Source organism: Ambystoma mexicanum, chromosome 14, assembly GCF_040938575.1.
Source record: "Ambystoma mexicanum isolate Mex_15411 chromosome 14, UKY_AmexF1_1, whole genome shotgun sequence".
Lineage (NCBI taxonomy): Eukaryota > Metazoa > Chordata > Amphibia > Caudata > Ambystomatidae > Ambystoma > Ambystoma mexicanum.
In genome coordinates, this window is record NC_090940.1 from 404128434 (window position 1) to 404152742 (window position 24309).

At 46.2% G+C, this 24309-nt stretch overlaps 1 protein-coding gene across 3 annotated transcripts in view; it reads left to right on the forward strand.

The window, feature by feature from the left end:
* Positions 1-24309, forward strand: part of KNSTRN (kinetochore localized astrin (SPAG5) binding protein) — a 566595-nt gene that overhangs the window by 458742 nt on the left and 83544 nt on the right. For all 3 annotated transcript variants that reach the window (XM_069637536.1, XM_069637534.1, XM_069637535.1), the window contains exon 8: positions 3880-3954. In XM_069637536.1, coding sequence (XP_069493637.1) covers positions 3880-3954 — 75 coding nt within the window. The remainder of the gene's footprint in view (positions 1-3879; positions 3955-24309) is intronic.

Genomic DNA, 24309 nt, shown 5'->3' on the forward strand with positions numbered 1-24309 from the left:
CTATCAGATTCTTTTTTTCATCTGCAATGCTATTATGCTCTATATTTCAGGCCATCCCTTCGCCTCGACCCTCACAATTTTGTCTATTGCCTTCTGCACTTCCAGGATTATTCCTGGGTAACCTGCTTTTACCCACACATCAGTAGCCTGATCTCTGATAGCTACTAATAGGCTTTTGATGTCTTCGACTGCTAGGGGCACCCCCGCTATCTGCTTTTCAAATGCATAGATCTATTTACCTGCGCCCGCCGTAAGGGTTCGGGAGTCCCCTTATGTGTGAGGCATTTGCAGTCGCACTTTGCACCCTCACTCGTTTTTCACTCTTCCATTGCGACCACCATCCGGCCGAACCTACTCCTTAACCTTCCATCCTTTAAATATTCCACCCTGAGAGTCTGTTCGGGTGCCTGTTCTGCCTCCTCATCTGCGTCATCCTCAAAGTCATTGAATGTACACCATCCGTTAGCATAGTCGTATCCTAGGCTGTCATCCCGTTTACTTCCCTCTCCCTCCCTCCATGTATGTTTTTTATGGGCGTATTGTCTATTCTGAATAGGAAATCTCCTTCTGTCTGGTGCCTGTTCTTCCTGTCTGTCGGCTTTCACTTCATTTTGCACTGTTCGCAGTCTATTCAATTGTGCTCTTGCTGAGGCCAGTGCCACCTCTAAATCTTATCGACATCAGCATGTCCTGGGGGGTCCAGAGTGGACACATGGGGCGGTGGGGCTGTTGCTGCTGTGGATACATACTTTGGGCTGGTATAGCCTACAATGGGGCAAGATGCCAGTGGGTATAGCCCTCTGTGCTCCGTCGCTGCCCCGCCCTCTTCCTGTGCAATCACCTTTGTTGTGCTCCTATCCGTTTTCTCCCTTGTACTCTTCAATATCCTCAAACATCTTTGAGAGGTCTAATATTTCCTTCCGTCTTTGTAACTGTTTTCCCTTAAATTTTGCTGTTAGAAATGTAGACCTATGTTGTAGCATACCCTTATTGTGGGAGCCCCTCCTCTTGTTTCCGTTACCCACTGCTTATGGTACTTCTCAAGTCTGTCTATAGCGGTAGGGCCTTACACATGTACTCGATCTGTGTTTCTCCTCCCATGGTGGGGGTGGTTGCGCCTCTGCTGCCATTACACTTATACTAATGTGCTGCAGAGTGTTACAGGTTGTCAAAAAAACGACTTTCACCCCCTCCCTTCCACCAAAAATGCAAAAAATGTTCTTTTCTCCCCCCTCGCACCCCCCTGCACTCGCCCTTCTATCGCTTCACAATGTCACTCACGCACTCAAATATACCACAAATTACACAATACTCCTCCATTGCAGGGTTACACCACCACCAGCCTGCACTTCTCCTCAGAGCCGCGCCCCGCTCCTAAGAGCAAACAGCAATTCTGCAAAGACAGCTCCTGTACGGCTACTGGGAAGTACGTGTTTTTGGGACTGGTCGCTGTAGGTGGGCACGGCCCCTTCCGAGAGGCTGCCTGGACACCACTGCTGGTACGGGGGGCGCTGGGATCATGTTGGGGTCACCAAATGAAGACACGCCCACAAATGCTTGGGGCAGAAAAAATACAACCCGCTAGGGAAAAAATACCAAGAGAAAAAAGCCCAAGAGATTCTTGCAAGGATAACGTTTTAATCACACAAAAAATAAGTATGCCAGCAAAGAACTCAACGTTTGCCGAAAAATGGTGCAAGCAGAATGTTATAAGTAAAAACATCATAATCGACGCACACATGTACAACAAAACCTGTGTGGCTGATTGGGGGAGTACCTATACATGGGCGGCCTGCTCCCCAGGCTGCAATTGGTCCCTACCCTGTCCATCACGTGGGGTATGCTGGGCTCATCTCCAGGGAACCAAGGTAGAGTTTGCAATTAGTTACTATGTGAGAAAATGCTACTCCACCATCATGGCGTGAACCTAGAAGGCTCAGGGACTGGTACAGCGGAAGGCTTAAGTATCGCACTATCCGCACCCAAGGCTTCCACCCAGCATTGGACTACAATTTATTACGCCCTGTACCTCGTAATACAAAGTTTGTCATTATGAAATAAGGTGCAATAGTTGTGCTCTTTTTAGATCTTTTATGACCATTTAGTTTATGGTTGGTGGTTTGGGGTCACATGCTATCGCAGAATTCAGGGGTCTTGGACTGGGACAGTTGTGGGTGTCATAACTCATGGTCGGCTGGGTGGGGGTTGGAGGTCTGATTTCAGCCTAAACGGCTGCGATAAACGCGCACTGTGGTCCTTCTTGGAATAACATGTATTAGCAACAGTTATGGAACAAAGGAAAGTTTCTATGGGCGCTAGCAGCATAGGTCTCTCTATCATCAGCGCTTGGGCATGTTTGCTTTTCTATGTTGAGTCAGTGTTTATCGCGCAGCCATACAGGGCCGAATGTTTCTACCATAGCTGCAAAGCTGGCGCTTACTTGAATGCGCACCCTAAGTCAAGGTCTTTATATTTTGCATGATATTTTGTCCGTGCAGGTTCTCTTAGCACGCCCTCATGGTACATCAAGTGTAGTAATGGGATTTGCCTTACTCTAAAGCGCCTAGGTGGGTGAGAGGGATTCATTTCCTTCCCCAACAGTACTACAGTGGTAAGAGTCTTAGTGGAATACTGCCAGCAGGATTCCAATAGTTCCAATTACTGCTTCTTAATAATTGTTCATCCATTATGTACAGTAGTGCTACATAACGCTACTGAACACTTTTCAATACACAGCAAGGCATTTTTTGACCCTTTTATGCATTACAACTGCAAGGTTGTGGGAGGGTGGCATAAGAGCGGGCCACGTGTTCACCATCTTGAAAGAGCCCCATTTAAATCTTTTTTTCTCTGTATTTTGGGGAAGCTTTTGGCCTCTCTTGCGTACAGTGGAAAAAGTCGAAAATACTTTTGGGGCTATGGTGAAAATCACCACCTTTCGGGGTGGAGGAAAAAAATTGTTAGCTTTCCATTTGTGAAGTCCACCTCCTAGGCTCTTCAGCAGTATTCCTTAGGAATGCTGCCAGATGGTTACCTCTGAATTGAGAGGGTGGTTAACACATGCAGCATTTGGAAAACGTCAACATTTTTGTTATTTCAAAACTTGTAAAAACCCACTTAATGCTCTGCAAATTCTTTATTCTTTTCTAACTTACTGTACAGTGCTTTGACTTGACTAGGGGGTAGGTTATTGAGCCTTATTAAAACAAATCAAACTGAGGAAGCCTTTAAGATTAGCGTGATGACCATGTCTGTTCTTTATTAACAGTTTTGTCCGCTGTATACTGGTTTTCTCTGGCACAGAAGACTTTAAAATTGTAGCAAAAAACATTTGGCGCTTTCAGTGTAATTCAGGTTGCAGTTTCTCTTTTCTCAATGGTGTACCTCACGGAGGGTACTTGAAATAGTTTGGTGTCCCAGAAGATGTTATATTCTCAGCAAATTTCAGGTATTCTGTGAGGACGTAGCAGTACTGATCGAATAAAATGCCCTTTACAGGTAATCTTTACAAAGATGTTCTTTTCTTCTTGAATGCTTCCCAATATCCTCTCCAAAATTGGGTTAGGCATTTCATGAAAGTAGTGCTTTGGAGGTCTCAAAAAGGCTTGCAGGCCAGTCTTTGATGCAGAAGTGGAAAGTGAAGGAATTGAAAAAAGAGGAACAATTTACAGTGATGTTATTTAATTGCAAATTGAGCGTCACATTCCAGCCTGAAGTATCTATCCTTTAAATTGAATTATCTGCCTGTTGTTGTCAATGATCTCTGAATGATAGCTTCTCAAACGCATCTTTACCAACCCTGATAAAGTGCTATTTTTGCAACTTGGTGGATGCTTTGGGAGTGGCTTTTCCCCTAATTGGTTTTCCTTTATTTGACAGCTGCTTACAGAAAGTTTAATGGAAGAGCTAAACAGTTTTTGTAATGCAGCCTCTGAACAAAGGGACACAATTCAGGTAAGAGAAGCACTTTCCTTTTTATATTCGGTTGCCTTATGAGGTGGTTGTGTTTGAGGAGGAAGCTACAGCTGACAATGTGGAATCTAGAGCCACGTTTGTCTAAATGTACGATGTCAAAAACAGGCCAACTATGCTGGATTACGATACAGGCTTTTAATCCTGAGCAGCAACCAAGTACTAATAGTTTGTCTCTAGGACATACAGCCCACCCTAATGGATCTGGATGAAGCATGAGCAACAATTTTGTTTCCAAAGCTCGATTCCTGTGGCAACCAACACCTTTCTGAGCTGATTGATTTGCTCGCCAAAAGTGCACGGACAATTATTCATCATCATTTGTAGAGCAAGAAAATACTTTGAACGCAGGTAGATGAGGCAATTACTCACAAATAGATACGCAGTCAGCAAAATAATGAGCACTTATACGGCTATTTATTCATAGCTTAGAAGCAACAAGTGATAAAACAGAAATAAATCACAGAAAGGACAGAGAATTCAAAAGAAAATACATCACCATGGGCGTAACTGAATCCCTCATCTCGCCAGAAGCGGCTGGAAGACCCCGGTAACAGCCAGGCAGAGAGCACAACAGCCCACAGGAAGGTCGGACAAGGCGTCCTCCCTCTGACTGAGGTCTTTGTGTGGTTTTCCCCTGACCTTTCCGATAGCTCCACATGTATGCCCTCCTCAAAAAGGGGTGGCAATTTCTCGAACCTTCAGGCATTAGTGCTTGCGCATTGCTGAGTGACTGTTGATTGCCGGCTGGGTCAACCGACAGTAACCCCAAGGAGCAAAACTTCCCTCTTCTTCTAAAACACCACAGAAAACAATTCCATAACTCATAGCAAGACCTAACAAAACCAGCTTTCCCAGCAGAATGTCCTTGACTGAGGCTGCATACCAGGCTTAGCAATGAATAACATTGAAAGCATGTCTTTCAGCAAAGCAAATGCAGCTTTTCACTGAGGCGTGGAATAAATATCCATTATGGCCCCAAGAATGCACTGCGTACCAGCGCCATGTTTTAGCTCAAGCACAACAGCTGATAACCGGCTAAAGGATTAATGATCTTGAAAATTAAAGTATGAAGGACACAAAATATGGATGGAACCATATGTACAAGTAGTTTTGTTGAATGCTGTACTGGACTCTATACTCTGCAGCATCCAAACCTATGCAGAGGGATTTCTGAAAATGGTTTACCTTTACACACTAGTAACTGGAGACAAAGCAGAAATGTATCCCCCCGAGAAGAAGCCCCCTAAGAATTGTAGATGATCGAGATCATGATGCTCGCTGTCTTCTCACAAAAAAAATGAGAAGAGATGTTCAAGGTCATAGTTTACTCCGTCCTCCTCTCCCGATAGTGTCTTTCCCTAAACAATCTTTGACTCCTGCAGAATGGGGAGATTTCTGCTTATAAATGCTTGCCATTTTTCAGAGACCGGCTCCACTGAGTGCCCCTCTCAAGGAGTCTGGTAAATCAAGCCACCCCTCCACGTCTACGAAGACCAGTAGGGAGTCTCATGTGTCTCCTTCCTGCGCGTACTAAGAGCCCGGTGAGAGAGGCTCCTTGGCTCTAGTCGAAAGAGTCTTCGACACATAAGAAACCAACGTCTTCCTCCTCAAAGCATTCATCTCCATTCTCGAAGCTTTCATTGAAGTTGTCGACGCAGTCGAGTATGTCGCCTGAACCATCGAGGTACATAATCAATTTGAAACCATCAAAGCAGTCGGCTCATACACTGACGCTTCTGCGAAGTCGTTGAGACCCTCTGCGCCTTTGACATTGGGGCATTCTGTGCCTTCAAAGGCTTTAAAACCTGTAGTTGAGTCAGCCAAGTCTTACCTACCTTGACCAGATTTCTTCAGGTCAATGGGTTCCATCTTTGGGGAAGATGACAGAGCTCCATTTGGGTATGAGTTTGGAACACCCAACTTCCTAGAAGAGCTTATATCTCCAGAATCTAAAATGCAAAATCTGGTAGAGGCACTAAAAGAGATCAGCAGTTGGGAGACATCTCCTGAAACTGGGAACCCAGAGGTGGCTGGATATTCTGATCCTTCCTATAGGTCAGTAATAAGTAAACTTTCTGAATATTTAGGATGGTCAAAACCCACGGCAATTGTGGAAACGGATGACCCTACTGATATTTTAGATAGTGGTCCAGTAAAGAAAGCGGTTACCTTTTCATTCTGCTTTCCCATTGGGAAAGAGAATGTTTAGTGAAGGAAGCATGGCACTGAAATCGGCCAATGCTCTAAGTGTCTTGTGAAGTAAACACACAATCTTTGGGGTGTAGCTGCCCTTGCAACAGACCATATGCCGTAGGGAGAAGAAGGGGATGTGTTTTTAAACCTAATCCAAGATGGGAAGGATGCCATGAGGCAATCTTTACAGTCTCGTGTGGATACTGTGGTTTCAGTAATTGGATCTCTGGCTGCCAGTACTGTGCTAAAACACATGTCATGGCTCAGAAAGTCGGTCTTTTACAGTGGATGTCCACGCGCGTTTGCTGGCCATGCCCATCGATGGTACAACAGCTTGGAGAAAGCTGCAAGCCTCAAGGCTTCAAGGGCAGCAGCTAAATCGTGAGGGGTGGCAATCGGACAACCAGGGCAAGACCTAGCTCCCTTTATTACCACCTTGATTAACTCATCCTTCAAGAATTCCTCAATCCCTAACAACCTTAAAGAAGCGTGGGTCATGCCACTACTAAAAAAAAAAAACAATCTAGACCCCAATATACCGATCAACTACGGACCCATTACGAATGTCCCATTTCTCCTGAAGATACTAGACAGAGTGGCATACCTCCAGATACAACATTTGGAAGACGACAACCTCCTAGGTCTGCGACAATCTGGCTATAGGCCCAGGCATGGGACGGAAAGAGCCCTCCTGGACCTAAAAATCCAAATGGATGAAGCTAAAGACAAGGGCAAGCTGGTCATCTTGCTCTTGTTGGACTTGTCTGCAGCCTTCGACCTGGTTGACCATCAAATCCTGACCAAACACCTCTCCTCGGCTGCAGCATTCTCCCAGAATGCCACTAACTGGATTCAATAGAACGACCAGGGTCTTCGCTCCTGCGGCTGACCCAATCCCTATCCAATGCATAGTCCCTCAAGGGTCCTGTGTTTTTCCCACGCTTTACATCATCTTTACCAAGCTCCTCTTTGATCGTCTTGGCGATCTGGGTGTCACATATACGAATTACGCGGATGACACCCAGGTCCAAATCACCCTCACCGGTTGCTATGAGAATGATGATGTGAAATTAAATTAAGTCTACCTTGAAATCCAGGGTTGGGTGGTCACTGATAGCCTCTGCTTAAATGACAAGACAGAACTGCTGATTGTCGGATCCCAGGCCCGCCTCAACAAGCTTGACCCCCGGTACCAGTCTATCGCTATTGACAGCAACATCATAAAAGTCGCCAAAGAAGTCAAAACACTGGGTGTCTATTTCGACTCCACTCTTTTGCTTAAAAAACAAATAAACTCCACAATTTCCTCCACTACTTACACTAATAAACTGATCAATGCATGCAAACCCTTTTTGTCCATTAACAGCTGCCTCACCCTGGCGAGGGCACCGATTCTCTCCAAATTAGATTACTGCAATACACTTTTTCTTGGCTCCTCTAATCACAATTTGAACACATTACAGGTTCTTCAGAACAACGCCCTTAGATGTTCCCTTAATATACCTCGTTCTGCCCACATCTCCACCTTTAGAAAGGAAGCTCACTGGCTTCCAATTTGTGACCAAATTAAACTACAGTCCCTTGTCAAATGCCTTTCCCAGACAGCACCCCAATATCTATCTTGACAAATTCACAAGACAGTGCTCCATCAGACCGACCAGATCCCCATATTTACATCAACTGAACATTCCCAAGTTTAACCTGAAAACAGCAGGGGGAGTGAGCTTCCCTTTGCTAGCAGCTAAATGCTGGAACTCGCTCCCCACTGACATCAGAGCTGATTCTTCCTTTTGGTCCTTCAGAGCCAAGGTGAAGGATTTGCTCTTTACTCAGTAATACTATTCCCTTGCCGTCAGTCCTGCCATTTCGGCATTCAGATATATATAGCCTGTTATATGCCTGCTCTAATTTTCTACTTTGTAACTTTTGTGTTGTCCTTCGACTCGGACCATTCTGTAATCTGGTCTTCCTATTGTTATTTATTCTTGTTATTTGTAATTACTTTGTATATGTAACACATGCTTCAGCTCTAATTTGTAACCCATGTTGTGCTCCAAGTTTAATGCGCCCAGCTACCCAAGGGTTGGGCTGCACTATACAAATAAACTAAACTCTCAGCTCAAGGGTGGAGAGGATGCCCTTTTTGTTTCTATTCTTCCCTCTCTAAAGGAAGAGGACCATTCTCACAAAGGGATCAAAGGAGGGCTGTTTGTGGAGCCAGAGGCAGAGGATGTAGAACTCCCTGTGCAACGCCCACAGAATTACCCTCCGCTGCAAGTGGAGCAGCAAAATGAGACTCACCCACAAGTCTGTGGTAGGAGGCAGACTGTCACAGCATCTCTGTAGTTGGCGTAGCATAACTTGGATGCATGGGTGCTACAAACGGTATCCTACAATTGCTGCCTTCCATTTCTAAAGAAACCCCCAGATTGCCCCCGAAAGCCAGATCTACCTTGGTTCCAGATCCGCTCCTGCAACAGGAGATTCTCATCCTGTTGGAGAAAGGTACAATAGAGTGGAAAGAAACCAAGCTTAGTTTTCTCCCTACTGCCTAATCCCCAAGGAGGACGGAGGAGTGCGACCCATCTTGGACTTCAGATGCTTAAACAAGTTTCTCGGGAAGGACAAGTTCAAGATGGTAACTCTTTCGCAGATCCTTCAGACCCAGCGACTCCAGGATTGGATTTCATTGGACCTTTAGGATGCTTACTTTCATGTGCCCATTCATAAGCACAGAGTACCTGAGGTTCGCAGTCCTCATATTATCAGTTGCGGGTTCTGCCATTTGGGCTCACCTCAGCCCGAGTGTCTTCACCAAGCTTATGGAAGTGATGGCAGCAAGTCTAAGGGGCGAGGAGAATCGCATCTACCCCTACATGGACGACTGTTTGATCAGAGCTTGTTTTCCAGAATAGGCTCAGAATCGCCTCAGTCACACCTGCCACTTACTCCACAAGCTGGGCTTCTCCCTGAACTTCAAGAAGTCCCACTTGACACATTCACAGAAGCTTCAATTTGATGGAGCAGTCCTGGATTCCGCCTCGGGGGGAAAAGCTTTGCCACCTGAGTTGTGGATCATCTCTCGCAGATGATCCACAAATTTGAGTGCCCAACATCTAGGTCTTCGACTTCCTAAGGTTGCTCGGCCTTATGATACATGATATGATAAGTCATGTATAACGCGTGCCTACACAAGCGTTTTTTAGGTGCGACAAGTCAAGGGAGGGAAGACAGAGGAAGGACATGACAAATGTTACTATGCCTTGTGTCGTTCAGATTGTGCGAGAAGTGGTGCAAGGGGGAGGGGGTGCAGAGGAGAGGGAAGGGGAACAGGGCAGCATTGCTCTATGTGCAACCAGGGTGGAGCGGCTCTGGCTAAGTGCCTGGAGGCAAGGGACTGTAGAGGTCACAGTTACAGCCCCTAAGTGCATGGTAGGCCCAGAGGCAGTGCAGGGGCGACTGATCAAGGAGGAGCCTGGTACCCAGTGAGACTCTGAGGGTAGCCAAGAAACTAGTCGGTGCAGCAAACCGGTAGGTAAGGAAGGTCAGCAGGGAAGAGGGAGAGAAAGCAGAGGATAAAAGGAACGTTTTGAGGTGCTTCCGGAACTTCAGGTGGTCTGGCTCAGGTTTGAGAGGGGCAGGGAGGGAGGCACCTGCTGAGAAATCTCTACCCCCCAATCTCTGCCTGGAGAGGCATCTGATCCTTCAAGAGTGGAGGTAGCTGAGCGAAGCACTCGCGAAGGAAGGTATTTAGAGAGAGCGCATTGGATGTAGTGCATCCCCCTTGTGGACAATGCAAAGGGTCTTGAACTTGATCCTTGCAGCCACCGGGAGCCAGTGGAGATATTTCATGGCTGGAGAGATGTGGTCCCTGGGCTTGAGGCCAAGGATAGGTCTTGCAGTCCTACTCTGGATTAGTGGAGAGAAGCGAAAGGCAGATTGAGAAAGAGGCTGTTGCAGTAGTCCATCCTAGAAAGAACCAGGGCTCTGGAGACAACTTTTGGGAGGAGGTGAGGAAGGAAAGAGTACCTTTCAGGAGGTGCAGCTGGTAATGGGACTTCCTGGCAACATCCGAGATGTGAGGAGAGAAAGAGAGAGTGGAGTCGGAGATGACACTAAGGTTTTTTGCCTCACAGGAAGGCGAGGGTAGAGGGCCCAAGGAGGGCGGCCAGAGTAAGAGGGGGGAAAGCGGGAGCAGTGGTCCCAATGAGAAGGAACTCCGTTTTACTGGCATTAAGGCAGAGATCGTTGGAGGCACACCAATCCTGAATCTTGGATACAGTCAGGAATGAGCGAGAGAGGAGGCGGCTGAAGGGAGCCTGAAGGAGAGCCAAGTGTCATCTGCATACCACTGAAAGTTTGAGGAGAAGGTAGATATCAGGTGCGCCAAAGAGGCCATGTTGAGGTTGAAAAACCAAGGTGATGGGATACAGCCCTGGGGAGTGCCACAGGTGGAGCGAGAGGTGGTGGAGAGAAAGGGACTAAGTTGGACCTGGGAGGAGCGATCCAAGAGGAAACAGGATAACCCCTCCAGTGCCTCATCCATGATGCCCAGGTTCTCAAGGAGTCGATTGATCGGTATGGCGTGGTTGACAGTGTCAACGGAAAGATCAATGAGGATGAGGACAGAAGGAATGCTGGAATCACGGTTGGAGAGCAGATCTTCACAGGTGTTCAGGATAGCAGTTTCTGTGCCTCTGGCAGCTCTGAAGCCAGACTGATGGTCATAGAGACAACCAACAGATTCATTGTGGAGAGTAAGCTGGGAAATAGCCAGCTTTCCAGGAGTTTGCCCAGAAAAGGGGTGATAGAGAGCTGGCAATAGTTAGCTGGACAGGTAGGATCAGCAGATGGCTTCTCGAGGGGGGGAGGCACAAGGGAGTGCTTGAGAGGTTGGGGGGTGGGGGGAGAGGGGAGTTCCAGTGGCAAAAGAATGATTTTAAAAATCGGCCAATGCTGAAGCGAGGGTGTCAATATGGTCCTTAATGGTTCTGGAGGAGCAGGGGAGCACCTGTTTGAATGAAACTTTCAAAGATCAGACTTGTCTAGAAACCTCTTCAAGTATTGCCAGAGAGAAAGAGAAAGGAGGAGGGGAGGGATAGTTGGCCAAAGGGTGGGGGGGGGGGGTGCGAGAGTGGAAGAGGAGATGGCGGACAGGATGTCCTGAGTTTTAGAGGTGAAGTGGGAGGCCAGAGCCATACAGAGGGCCTGGGAAGGAACAGGAGAGGTAGAGTCTACAGCACGATTGGCCAGTTCTTTGCAGATCTAAGGAGTTCGGCTGTGTTAGAGGCCACAGCGACGCAGGCTTGAATGTGGGCTCTCTTCTTGGACAGGACAGAGCGTCTGTATTGCCTTTGGAGCAGGCGGCAGGCCAGTTTTGTCCGAGGATGTGCCCGAAGCCCTCCACTTCCTCTTAGCAACCCAGCGCTTGCGTTTTAGGACAGTGAGGTCGGAGTCATAACAAGGGTTGCACTTGGAGGTAGGCTTCAGCTGGATTCTCATGACAGGGGCAAGGATATCCAGAGTGTTGGAGATAGATATATGCCGATTAGAGGGGGCTGTGTCAGTGTGAGTCAGGAATAGGAGGAGCAGAGAAATAGAGACAAAGGCATCCACTAACACACTTCATGGGCCGAATGATCGCGAAGGTAGGTTGCTGTGCTAGGGCGGGCTTTGCCTGAGGGATAGATCAGTCCAAGAGAGAGGAGTGCTGAGAGGGTTAGAGAGGGGGATGGCTGAGGAGATGAGCATCCCAGGTATGTCCGGCAGAGTTTGTCAGACCAGAGGGCAGAATGGAAAGAGCGAACGTGTCGCAGAGGTTGCAGAAAAGCCCAGAGGAGGTATTGGAAACATCCAGGTGGCTGTTGAAGTCTCAAAGGAGGAGAAGTTGAGAGGCAGAGGCAAGGAGTGGACAGCCCACTCTGAGAGGAAAAGGGCAACCTTGCCAGGTGGCCTGTAGCTAGTGGCTACAGTTAGAGAGAGGCCATGAGAGATGGGGAGTCTGCAGACCAGTAATGCAAAGCGAGCAAATTGAGCATTACACCGGTCCCGACTCGCTGTTCTACTACAGTACCGAACATGCTGTGTTTACACGCTCAGACCTCATCACGTGGCTATATGGTAACGTCTGAGTTAATAAGCTCGCTGGTGGTCCCGGTGTCCATGGCAACGCTCACGGCTGCCAACGCATAGACGCTGTTCGACCACTGGGGACTCTCATAATTGGCACGCTACATAGACATTCACGAGTAAGTTAGTGTTACTTTGCTCAACACCTACAAATCACGAGTACAAACAAGATTATAACGCAGCCATTGGCGTGCTTCTTTTCCTGTTAGGGCACAGGATATCAACACTAGACACAAATAAGAGATTCTATCTTTTTGCTGACCTGAGGTATGCTGTTCTGTGTACTGAGGTAACCATATTCGGAATGCACATTGCTACGTGCATTTCTTTTGTATAATCATCTGTAATTATACTAAGGTTCCATAAATGTATATGCTTCGATAGCTTAGACATTTTTCACCTCTGTCACACACATCACAGGGATCAAGAGGATCGTCCCTTTGCCTTATGAACAATAAACTTGGCTTTCACAGCTTTTCACACATGACAGGATGATTGGATAAAGGCCAAGGTAATAGGTTTACCAATACATATTAGAAAACAGATTGTTATTGCAAGGATCACTGGCATGTTTGGAGCAGACAAGTGTGTATTTAATTTTCAAAAGGAAATCTGCACTGATGGATTTCAGATAAAGTGGTGTGAAAATTGCTCTAAGGAAAGTGGATTCTATCATTTTCAAGCGCTGTCCATTGTTTGACAGGTATGCTTTAATATCTACTATGTTACTTTCTATTTTGTGAATTATAATACTGATTAGTATACTGTTGTTTCTACAGCTTTATGTCTGTTTATTTTTGTAGATCCTGTCCTGAAGAAGGACCTAGAGTCCGAAAAGCATCGGCCAGGGCTTTTGCAAATCACTTTTTTGAATAAAGAAAAGCTAATCGTTTACGATTCTGGATAATTTGAAGACTGTTGCAGTTTTATTTCTTCAACTAAAGACATGATTACGAACTATTGACAATTTTTTGAAGTAGTATTCACTACGCATCAGGTGTCTCCATGCTCAGTGAGAGTTTCACTGAGCAACCTCTGCCTGCACAGTTAGAGAGAGGCCAGGAGAGATGGAGAGTCTGAAGACAAGTATGCAAAGGAGTAGGCCTGCGTACGAATGACAGAAATGGGGAGCCACTCAGGAAAAATCAGAGCTGCTCCACCTCCTGGTCGGTTGGCTCTGGGCACGGAGAGGATCTTGTAGCTGTCAGGGAGAAGAGTGTCAAAACTCGTGACCGAGCAGGCCGTGAACCATTTCTCAGTAAGAGCGAGGAAATCAAGGTCAAGATCTTCGAGGAGGTGACTGATGTCAGAGGAGTGTTTGACAACAGAGCGAGAATTAAGAGTAGCGACGTGGAGCAGGTTGCCACATTTGAAAGACTTCCGGGGAGGGGTACAGGCTTGAGGTGCACCCCGGGGAAGTGGAAGAGTAGCCTGAGAGTGGGTAGAGGTGGAAGTGAGGGCTGGTAGAGGAGCCATAGAAGTGCTAGTGTAGAAATGGCAGTAGAAGGAAGGAAGTTGATGGACGTGGGAGACGCCTATCAAACAGGAGGAGATTGGGCTGAGGGCCCTGGACCAAGATCCCATTCAGATTTATGATGACCTTGGAGGAGTAGGACTGTCTGGAGGAAGCACTGGTGTAGGTATCAGTGATAGGGAGGCCTGGGTTGGAGACTAGAATGCCCCTCTTTAACTTCTTCCTTCCAGAATTAGTGAGAGGAATAGGATAGGAGATAAAGTAGCAGTTAGAGAATATGGGAGAAACGGAAAGCACCATAAATAGTGCGAGGAGAGGAGGAGGAGGAGGGAGTGAAAGAGAAAGGCGCACAGCTCTGCTGCAATGCAGGAAACAAGGGGTGGGGGGTCACACTAGGGGTCGCAGGAAGGGAGCAGACGGCTGGCACACACCAGTACATCAATAACTACACCAATTGCAACAGAAACCACAATAGAGTAGACCTAGAAGTGGGCGAGAACCTATTGGGCATAGATTCACAGAGCAACAGTAACGCAGTAGAAGGGACCTACAATTGGGGGGAAGCCTAAAGGGGCACAGATTCACAGAGCAATAGTAACAAAAGTAGAAGAGCGGAAGATGCACATAAAGTACGGCTAACCACTAAGGGTTTGAGGGGGAGCCAAATGTTATGCAAAGACAGAGAATGCAATGTCAACAGTATTAAGGGAAGTATGCACAAAGTCTGTCCTGCAATTCTCTGGCAGAATAGCAGACCTCGTTGATGTACCGAGAATGGTCGCCCAGGATCTCCTGTGGTGGGCCTGCCGAGAGAATGTGATGAGAACCCTTTTGGCAACCACGGCCGGAGATGACCGTTGTGACGGATGCTTTCCTCACAGGATGGGGAGCGCACATGAAAGATCTTTCAGTAAGCGGGTACTGGTCTCAGTCGGAGTGCGGACTCCGTATCAACCTTTTGGAACTGAGGGCAATCAGACTAGTGCTGATGGCCTTCCTGCCCTCAATACAGGGGTTAAGTGTCTTGATAATGACAGACAACACAGTGGCCATGCACTACTACAACAAGAGTGGGGGCGGAAGGTTGCTGCCCCAGTGCAGAGACAATGCAGAACTGATTTTGGGCACTGAGAGGAAGGTCTCTCTTCTGGCAGTTCATCTAGCCATAGAAGAAAGCAAGACGACGGATGCTTTGAGCAGACAGAGTACGATCTCCCACAAGTGTACGATCTCCCATGAGTGTACGATCTCCCACGAGCAGGAAGTCCTTCTAGAGATGGTCTCCTTTTGGGGAACCCCTAATGTGGATCTGTTTGCTACCAGTGTCAATAGGAAGTGCGATCAGTTCAGCTCCAGGGAATTTCCCCCAAAGAGGAGCACTAGGGGACACATTTGTAGTGGACCTTGAGTTTCCACTCCTGTATGATATTCCACCAGTCCCCATCATTCCTCACGTAATCAAGAGGTTGAGGATGTTTGGGAAAATCCTGATTGCTCCGGATTAGTCCAGTAGAATGTGGTACTCTGACCTTCTAGAGATGGACATCTGCTCTCCATTTAGTCATCCCCAAAGAGAGGATCTACTCTCGCAAGAGGTAGGTCGCATTCTTCACCCAGAAATCAGGATGCTCAACCTTCACACCTTGTGTCTGAAAGGGTGAGATGCAAGGATTGGAACCTTCCGGAAGATGTGATGGACGTGCTGCTTTCGGCTAGTAGACCAGCAACTAAATCCCTATACCGCTGTTGTTGGAATAAGTTTCGCAGCTGGTGCAGGGAAAATCAATTGAATCCTTTCACATGTAAACTTCCAACTGTTCTATCTTTCTTGCTCCACTTGACCCATTCAGGGTCAAAAGTGGCCACGCTGAAGGGCTGCTTGGCGACACTATCAATTTTTAAGAGATATCCTGATGAGGGATCATACTTTAAGGTGTTGATTGTAAAACATTTCTTAAGGGTCTAACAAATGCGTTCCCACCTTCTCCCTTTATTGTGCCAACATGGGACTTGAACTTGGAATTTGAATGCCTTATGGGAGCTCCTTTTGAGCCCTTAAATTCATGTCCATAGGGGATGCTTACAATAAAGGCGGCCTTTTCAGTAGCCATCACATCTGCCCGCAGAGTAAATGAGCTACAAGCCCTGTCTTCCAAACCTCCTTTCATGTCCTTTTTCAGGGACAGTAGTTTTAAGGGTTCGATCTTCCTTTCTTCCGAAAGTTGTCAGAGTTCCACCTTTCACAACGTATAGTATTATCAACCTTTTATCCTCCTCCTCACCCATCAAAAGAGGAGAGACTCCATCATCTGTACCCTAAAATGGTACAAAGTTACTATATTTCATGGACAGCAAATGTTCACCAGGATGACCAGCTTTTTGTTGGATACCCTGGACACAGATTAGGTTTAACAGTCACAAAACCATTTCCAGATGGATTGTCATGTGTATAACTGAATGCTACTCTTTGTCAGGGAAAGACTCACCCGAAGGTTTGAGGGCGCATTCCACTGGAGGGTGGTGGCTACTTACTCGTTTCTAGAAAGATGAGTGCCAGTATAGGACATCTGCACAGCAGCAATTTGGTTGTCCCTTCATACTTTCAGTAGATTTTACTGCATAGACTTCATCAGGAGAGGAGGCCAAATTTGGCAAAGCCGTCTTACTTCTCAGCTGCTCCTCCTCACACAAACTGCTATGGGAGTGTATCAAAGATGAGGAATATATATAGGAGGACCCAATCCATTCGAAGAACAAGTTACTTACCCCTGATGGAGTTCTTTCAACTGGATGTTCCTCCCACGTATTCCCTATCGCATTCCCCTCTTGCTTGCCTAAAATTCCCATGCCTTAGACCTTCCTTTCTTGCAATGTCAAGAATGTCTCCTCCTATGGCAGAGCATGCAAATTAAAGTGGAAAAACTAAAACTGAGGTAGCGGTCACCGTGCGTGCTTCATATACCTGCGTCGACATCACAGCGAGGGACGCTATGGAGGCCATCGAAGGCCATGTCTCGATGACGCTTGACCCTATGAAAATAAAATTCCGGAGCAAGTTGCAAGCGGACTTGGATATATCAAAGATGAGGAATATGTGGGAGTAACATCCAGTAGAAAGAACGCTACCACTGGTAAGTAACTTGTTATTCTGCTCCCTGGTACCAACAAATGTAGTGCATCTTCATTTGTCCTCAAGCAGTGTTCTTTCTAAAAATGATCACAACGCCAGGATTTTCAGTATTTAATTTACTGTGATTTGTACCACACACACCTGCTGTTTGCAGGGTCCCCGCTGTGTTCTGTTTGTTGGAAAGAGGGGTGGGTTAGGTTTGTGTTTAGGGGGAATATTAGATAGCTTTGCAGTTGTGTTCATGGAAACAACTAGAAGTACCCTGATTCCTGTGTGTGTGGACTTATGTTGGGAACATAGAGCCGTTTGTGTCCAGAAGGAAGCCTTGTGCACCTATGATGCCAAAATGCTTTGGTTAGTACTGTTATATGCTTGCAGAGGTGTAGCGTTCTGTTTAATGTCTTTTGGGTAGGATATTCAATTGCAGTGCAAGGGGCTTATTTAATATGCCTATAGTGTGATTGTATATGGAGGATGAGAATATTAGTACTGGGAGGTTAGTGGAGGTGCCTGGTGGGCAACAAGTAGTCGGTGGGCACGACTAGATCCAGAGTAGAGTTTAGGGTAGAGATTCCTGCGAGAAAGGAGTCCAAATGGAGCCCCGAAGAACAAGGTCAAAGTACAATATCTAGGGGACAGTTGCACAACTTACATTGAGAATCGGGAAGCAATTTCACAGTGTTGGACCGAAGAGGGTGGGGGGCACTATCACAGTGAGACAACTGGGTGTAAAATACAGTGATGCACACTGGAGAAAAATAACAAGGGACATATGGGAACAAATCAGTCTGCAGAATCGCAGTGGGACACCGTGGGAGCAGTGTAATGTAGGGCAGAAAGTATAATGAAGAGCAGGTTAGTGAGGGCCATAATCAATCCACATATAGCAAGACATAACATGGCGCAGGAAGGCATAAGACAAGAAAGCCATAACAAAGCATTTGATATCAAAACCATAAACGGCCTAATAAGGCAAAAACAACTTGCACTTCTCTACTTCTAACACTAACCTCTGCATAGAGCTCCTATTACATGGTTTCACTTTGCCACAAATAGGCCCCGTCTGTCTCTACCCTTGTCTCTTTCGTCTCTGTTCTGATCAGTCTGTTGTTTAGTCTTTCATTTGGTCTCTATCCTGCTTGTTTGGTCTCTGTCCCGCTGGGTCAGGCTTTTGGTCTCTGTCCTGCTGGGTCAGGCTTTCGGTCTCTCTGTCCTGCTGGGTCAGGCTTTCGGTCTCTCTGTCCTGCTGGGTCAGGCTTTCGGTCTCTCTGTCCTGCTGGGTCAGGCTTTCAGTCTCTGTCCCGCTGGGTTGGGCGTTTCGTCTTTCTGTTCTGGTGGGTCAGCCGTTTCGTCTTTCTGTTCTGCGGGGTCAGCCGTTTCGTGTCTCTGTCCAGCTTAGTCAGCCGTTCGGCTCTCTTTTTTTTAAAAAAAAAGTTAGCAGTCCTCTTTTTCTGTCTTCTCTTTTTCTCTGTCCTCCTCTCTCTCTTTTCTCTTTTTCACTTTCTCTCTGTCCCTCATTTGCCTTTCTCTCGGATGCCTCTACCTTTTGCCCTCTTGTTTGCATTTTACTCTGTCTCTTGTTTGCCTCTTTCTCCTATTTTCACCTCTCGCCCTCTCGTTTGCCTTTCGCTCTGCTTCTCTTGTTTGCCACTCTTTTTTTTTTTTTTTTGTTTTTGTATTTGGTTAGAGAAAGAAACCTTTTACAAAATACTTATTACTTATATTACAATTCATTCAATAAAACCAGACAACATCAGAAAAAAAGAACATTAAAAACAATTTTCTCTTTCATCTTTAAAATAAAACCACCTTCCGTTCAATTGAAAATAGAAAAGGAGCATAATTAATGAGACTAGCACTAGCAAAAGAGAAAAAAAAAGAGGGGACAAAACAGCCATCTGTTAAATGAGGTTGATGTACAATCACTTAGAATCAGAGATAATAACCAAACAAGGAAACATTTCACAACTAAACATGATCTCAGTTAAATCAAAGCAAGGAATCTCGGATGCCCTCTTCTGGCATCTTTTTAGAAGTCAAAATGTTGTACCTTTCAAGCACTTGTACTACTGCAATTGTCAGGTCATTCAAATGTCCAGCGATCAGGCAGTCCCAGAAGAATTCCTCTATGTAGCCATCCCCCTCTACGCCAAATCTGGCAAAGAGTAGGTGTCTTGTAGGCCAAGTTCCCTCCCACTCCAACAGTAAGTGTTTTAAGGATTGTTTCTGTGGGTTTCTACACACATTGCATAGAGAATTAGCTTCCTCCCCTTTCCCCCTTATCGACAGGACATCCTCTGTATGCGCTATGTTCAATCGAATTCTGAGAAAATTCATCCTAATTCTCCAATCGGGGAACTTTATCAGATATCTTGGAATGACCCCTTGTTTTTTATAAAATTTCAAAAAGTGGTTTTCAGGTAATAGGGAACGCATTTTGTCGATCGTATTTATCGAGTCCCGCTCCTCCAGAGCCTTTTTTGCCTTCAGCAGTACTCGGCCGTACTCAGTCCTTCCATAACCCTTCCTTCCAGATTTATCAGCAGTTTTGATTTTTTTGCTCGTAAGTTGGCCTTAATGTCAAGATACAGGGTATCTTCTTGCGCATTGAGGATTGAATGCAGAAGGGACGTCAGTTTCCCTTCTGCCTGTGATTTTAGAGACCGAAGGCTCAGTTCGAATCTCAGACTACTCATAGAGAGACTCATTGGAAGGCCGAAAACTGTCTTCCAGACTAGCCCTTCCAACCTTTGCCAATCCACACTCCACAAGCACGTTTTTGTTTCCAGTCCATAAAGTATCACCAGAATAACTTTTGGCAAGTAGAATTTAATTAGTGGGGGAATTGAGAACTTACAGTATTTCATTAAGATCTTTTTCATCTGCAGGACCAACTGTGAGATCTTCATTTCTACAGCTTATCCCATCTTACCTAAAGACAAATATCTTATACCCCAACTATGTCAGATCTTCCACTCTTTCTACACTCTGCCCTCCTAACTTCCACTGAGAATAGGCTGCTTTTTTGTTTACATGTTTGAATATCATTATTTTCGATTTTTTTTGGATTGATAGCCAAATCATTCTCCCTTGCATAGGCATCTAATTTGTCCAGAAGACGCTGCAGCCCCACTGGTGTTCTATCCAGTAGGACCACATTCATTATCCGCATAAGCAAGCCAATGGACATTACATCCATTAATTATTGGGTTTGCTAGTGCCGATTCTTCCAAAAACTCACCCATATCTGAAAAATACAGGTTAAAGAAGAGGGGAGCTCCCAGGCAACCCTGGCAAACTCCCCTTTCCACCCCTATTGGACTGGTGAGATGACCTTCGATGTCGAGCCAAACTCGTATCTCTGTGGAGTTCAGCGACCATGGCAAGTATGCCCTCTGTGATTCCCCAGCTTCTCAGCTTGGCCCATTGTCACGCTAACCTGGTCTCCACGGGGGCGTAGCATGTAGTCGTATGACCGATATCTGTACTGGCGTAGTTTTGATGGTATGATGGTGTCCTCTCCCCTGTTATCTCCCCAGGGGGCGTTAACATGCAATGTTGAAACAAGATGTTAGCTAATGAGTGGGTTGGATTAGTCCCACTTCCTGCAACCTCCTGATGCCCGACTCCTCTCCTACTCACCTTTGAGTTTGGTGAGGTTGGCTCTCCGTCCTGCTTGACCTTCAGCAGGGGCACAGTAGGCTCAGTCTTTCTCTGGGCACAGTTACTTCACTGTTCCTGAGTGTCTGTTGCTGTGTTTCGGGAATGCTTGGATGAATCAGGTAAGTCTCTATCCCAATGACAGCTTGGTATGGATGCTCAAAGTCTTATTGTTCCAAGGTTTAAACGTGTTTTGTCTTTCTTGCAGACGCGGTTTCGTACGGAAGGTTAGAAGAATTGACTCCCCTAGGATGCTGAACTGGTTGCCTCCAGGTGAGTATTGGCACGGATGAGTGGCGCTGGATGGCTGAACAATTGTTCGTTTTTGTATTGTGCGCGACTAACCTGCTGTTTTCTGTTCCCTTTTTGCAGGTGCGGCGCAGCCCCAAGATGAAGAATGGAAGAACCGCTCCGAAGTAACCCGGAGGAATGCAGAATCCCGGGTGAGTATTGGATGCCTGCGCGGAAGTCCTTTCCCAACAGGAGCGGCAGTCAGAAGACCAGCTGGAAATGAGACCGATGGACGGAATTGCAGGTAAGGCCTTTGTCGCTGTAGTAACACCTGTTCTTCTCCTTTTTCTTCTTCCAGGCACCGATGGATGGAAATCTCAGACGGGCATGGCTGTAGAAACTCGAGGACAGAGCAGACACGGTGAGCGTTTCGCTGCAGGAGTGCAGAATAACGCAAAGCGTGTTCTGCCTGTAGGGTGTGGCTTAAATAACCTTGCAAGTAGTTCCAGGTAAAGTAGTCCCTTTACCACACCCTGTCTCTCAGGAAAAGTAGTCCCTCTGCCACACCCTGGATATACAGAAGGCTCAGCCTCACTAGGCAGATTAAGTAGTTCCATAAGTTCAGCCCATTTCATGAGCCTGGTGCCAACGGCGCCAGGACTGAGTACATGAGGCTCTGGGGCGCTTGACAAGTCCTTCTGGGTGACGGACTGGGGTGGGCCCAACAGTTCCAGGGGTTTCGGAGCACGCACCATGACACCCATAATCGGTTTCTATTCTCCTGATCAAAGGCCTTCAAGAAGTCAACCCAGGCGCTGTACAGTTGATGTTCTCCCTTATTTCTTGTTCTTTCACTCAAGATGTTCAATACCAGGCTATTTACTGCTGTGGAGTGACCCCCCTCTAAATCCAGTTTGAAATTTGGACAAGATTTTTCCCTCCTTCACCCATTTCTCCAACTCCCCCAGTAGGACCCTCATGAAAAGCTTTCTGTCAATGTCAAGGAGGGCGATTGGCCAATAGTTTATAGGTTGCAACCGATCGCTCCCCTTGAACAATGGAAGGGCAGTCGCTGATTTCCATGATGCTGGAAACTGCTGTCCTGTAAGAATCTCTCCAAATAGCCAAAATAGTGTTTTTGCCCATAAATGGGGCTGTTTCTTCAACACTTAATAAATTATGCCATTTGGCCCCGCTGCTTTGGAGATTGAGGTTTTCCCATTCAGTTCAACCAGCGCATTCTCCTCCAAAGGGAGATACCAGCTAACATTTTTATCTGGAATAAATTCGGAGGCCACAGGATTTTTAAAACTGGCCCACAGGTAATCCATCCACACCCTCTCTGACACCAAATTACATAATGCTGTAGCTGGTTTTCCCTCGAACTGATGGATCACTGACCAGAAATTTCTGGAGTCATTACTTCCCACTAACTTCAACATACATTCACCATCTTGCTACAAACCCAGCATCCTCCTTCCCACAGACCAATGCTTATAGCTTAATGACAGCCTCTTAGATTCCCTTCTGCAACGTTCTAAACTCAGTCCGTCTCTTCAGAGATCTCAATTTCTGCGTGTGCAGTTTTTTTTCTTGCATTGTCCCCTCATCAAATGAGTGCCGATGATTTTGTTTACTTCCACCTCCTCCTCCTGTACTCAGTGGAAACAGAGACCAGCTAGATTTCACGAACACTTCTGGGTGGCATAGTTCTCGTTGGATATGTTCCAGGGTATCAAGTAACCTACAGTTTAAGGCCTCCCCTTCTCTTTTATACATAGCCAAACGGATTCTGTTCTTATTAATTGAATAGGGTTGACTCTGCATGACTAATGACCCCGGGGCAATATCCAAGATAGATAGCTTCAACCTAGAATGGTTGCTCCCCCCCTCCCCCCTCCTGCTCGATCCTCAGGGATACATTGTACATGAAAAGGTCAGCTGTCATGAAGATGTAATCTAACATTGAGGCAGTGATGCCCCGATGCCATGTTGGTGCTGCAGGGATGTATCCTGGCACATTCCCATTCACCCTCTTCAATCCCCATCCCCCAGAAACTCCACCAATACCTTTCCCTTCCCCGAGATCACTCGGGAACCAAGTTCTTCCAACTTCTTTTCTAAACTGGTACATTGGATTTTGAAATCACCTGCCAAAATCACTCGAGCACAGCCGTTACCTATTTTGATTTCTTCTAACAATGTGGATCGAATATCCAGAAAATGCTGTAAACTGGAATAGGCAGGGTTCCAATAAACATTTATAAGAATCGCCTCGAAGACCGGTTTTGAGTTTCTTATTGTGATCTTACTTGCCTGAATGACCATTTTGTTTGCAAAGATCACCGTAGAGTAGCTTATCATAGCATTTTTAAGTGCCATCAGCAAACCACCTGACGGTCTGCCTTTGGCTCTTTGAAGGGCAGGTGGACAATAGAGAGTATATCCTTCTATTGCAATTGGATTGACCAACCAAGTTTCTTGCAAAATTAGGATATCAACATTTCGAAATAAGTTATCTTTCATTTTCCTCGAGGTGAAAGTGTTAGGGCCCCGCGTATTCCAGCTAACCAAGCTAATTCCTCTCTGTCTAAAGAGTCTGTGAGCCCATCCCCAGTCTCTGCAAGACTTGGGTCAATATTTCCGGTAACAGTGAATAGAGTATTGACTTGAGAATTAACCCCAATGGTTTTCTGTTTCTCTTGATCGGTCTCCAGTATCACTTCATCCTTGGAATCCCTCCTGACTCTGGAGGACCACCATGGGACCTGTGGTTTGTGGATGGGCGTGGTTAATGGCTCTGTCTAGGAAACAAACAAACCTTGCTTCTCCAGTTCTTTGGCTGCCCCCATTAATGCTTCCAAGCCCTCTCTTGACGTAAGGCCAACTTCTACCATGAACAGAGAATTTATATTTGGGAATCTCTCCTATTTGCACCTCTCTCTCTCATGTTCTCTACTTCGGATAGCAATTTTGGTTAGGCCGAGCAATAAGTACGTCTACCGCCCCCCCCAGTGGACACGCAGGATTTAATGAGGAACTTATCCATCTACTTACCACACTTAACAAATCCAACTGTTCTACTTTACTAACAGGTGATCTGAATAGATGATGTAATGACACATCAGACAGAGAAGCAATACTATTTGAACAGAACCTTAAGAGCATTGATTTCACAGTACACAATAAGGGCCCGATCCATATCAGGGGTAACATCCTGGATTGGATGGCATCTAGGAACATCATAATTGGGGGGTAAAGACACTAAACCATGCATCTGGTCAGACCACTTCTTTAGTTTTGGACCTACCTACCTGAGAGGCCCCCCCCACCCCCTGCAAGACTAATAAACTGGAAAAAGTCTTAAGTAGGAACCACACTAAAGTGACTTCAGATGACTTAACCAATTGTCTCGAAGCACTTTGACCTTTACCACGGACTTAGATCCCCCAGGCGTTCTAGTGGCCTCATATAAACTCCCTTCTGATAACCTTAGATCAAGTAGCATCAATGAAAT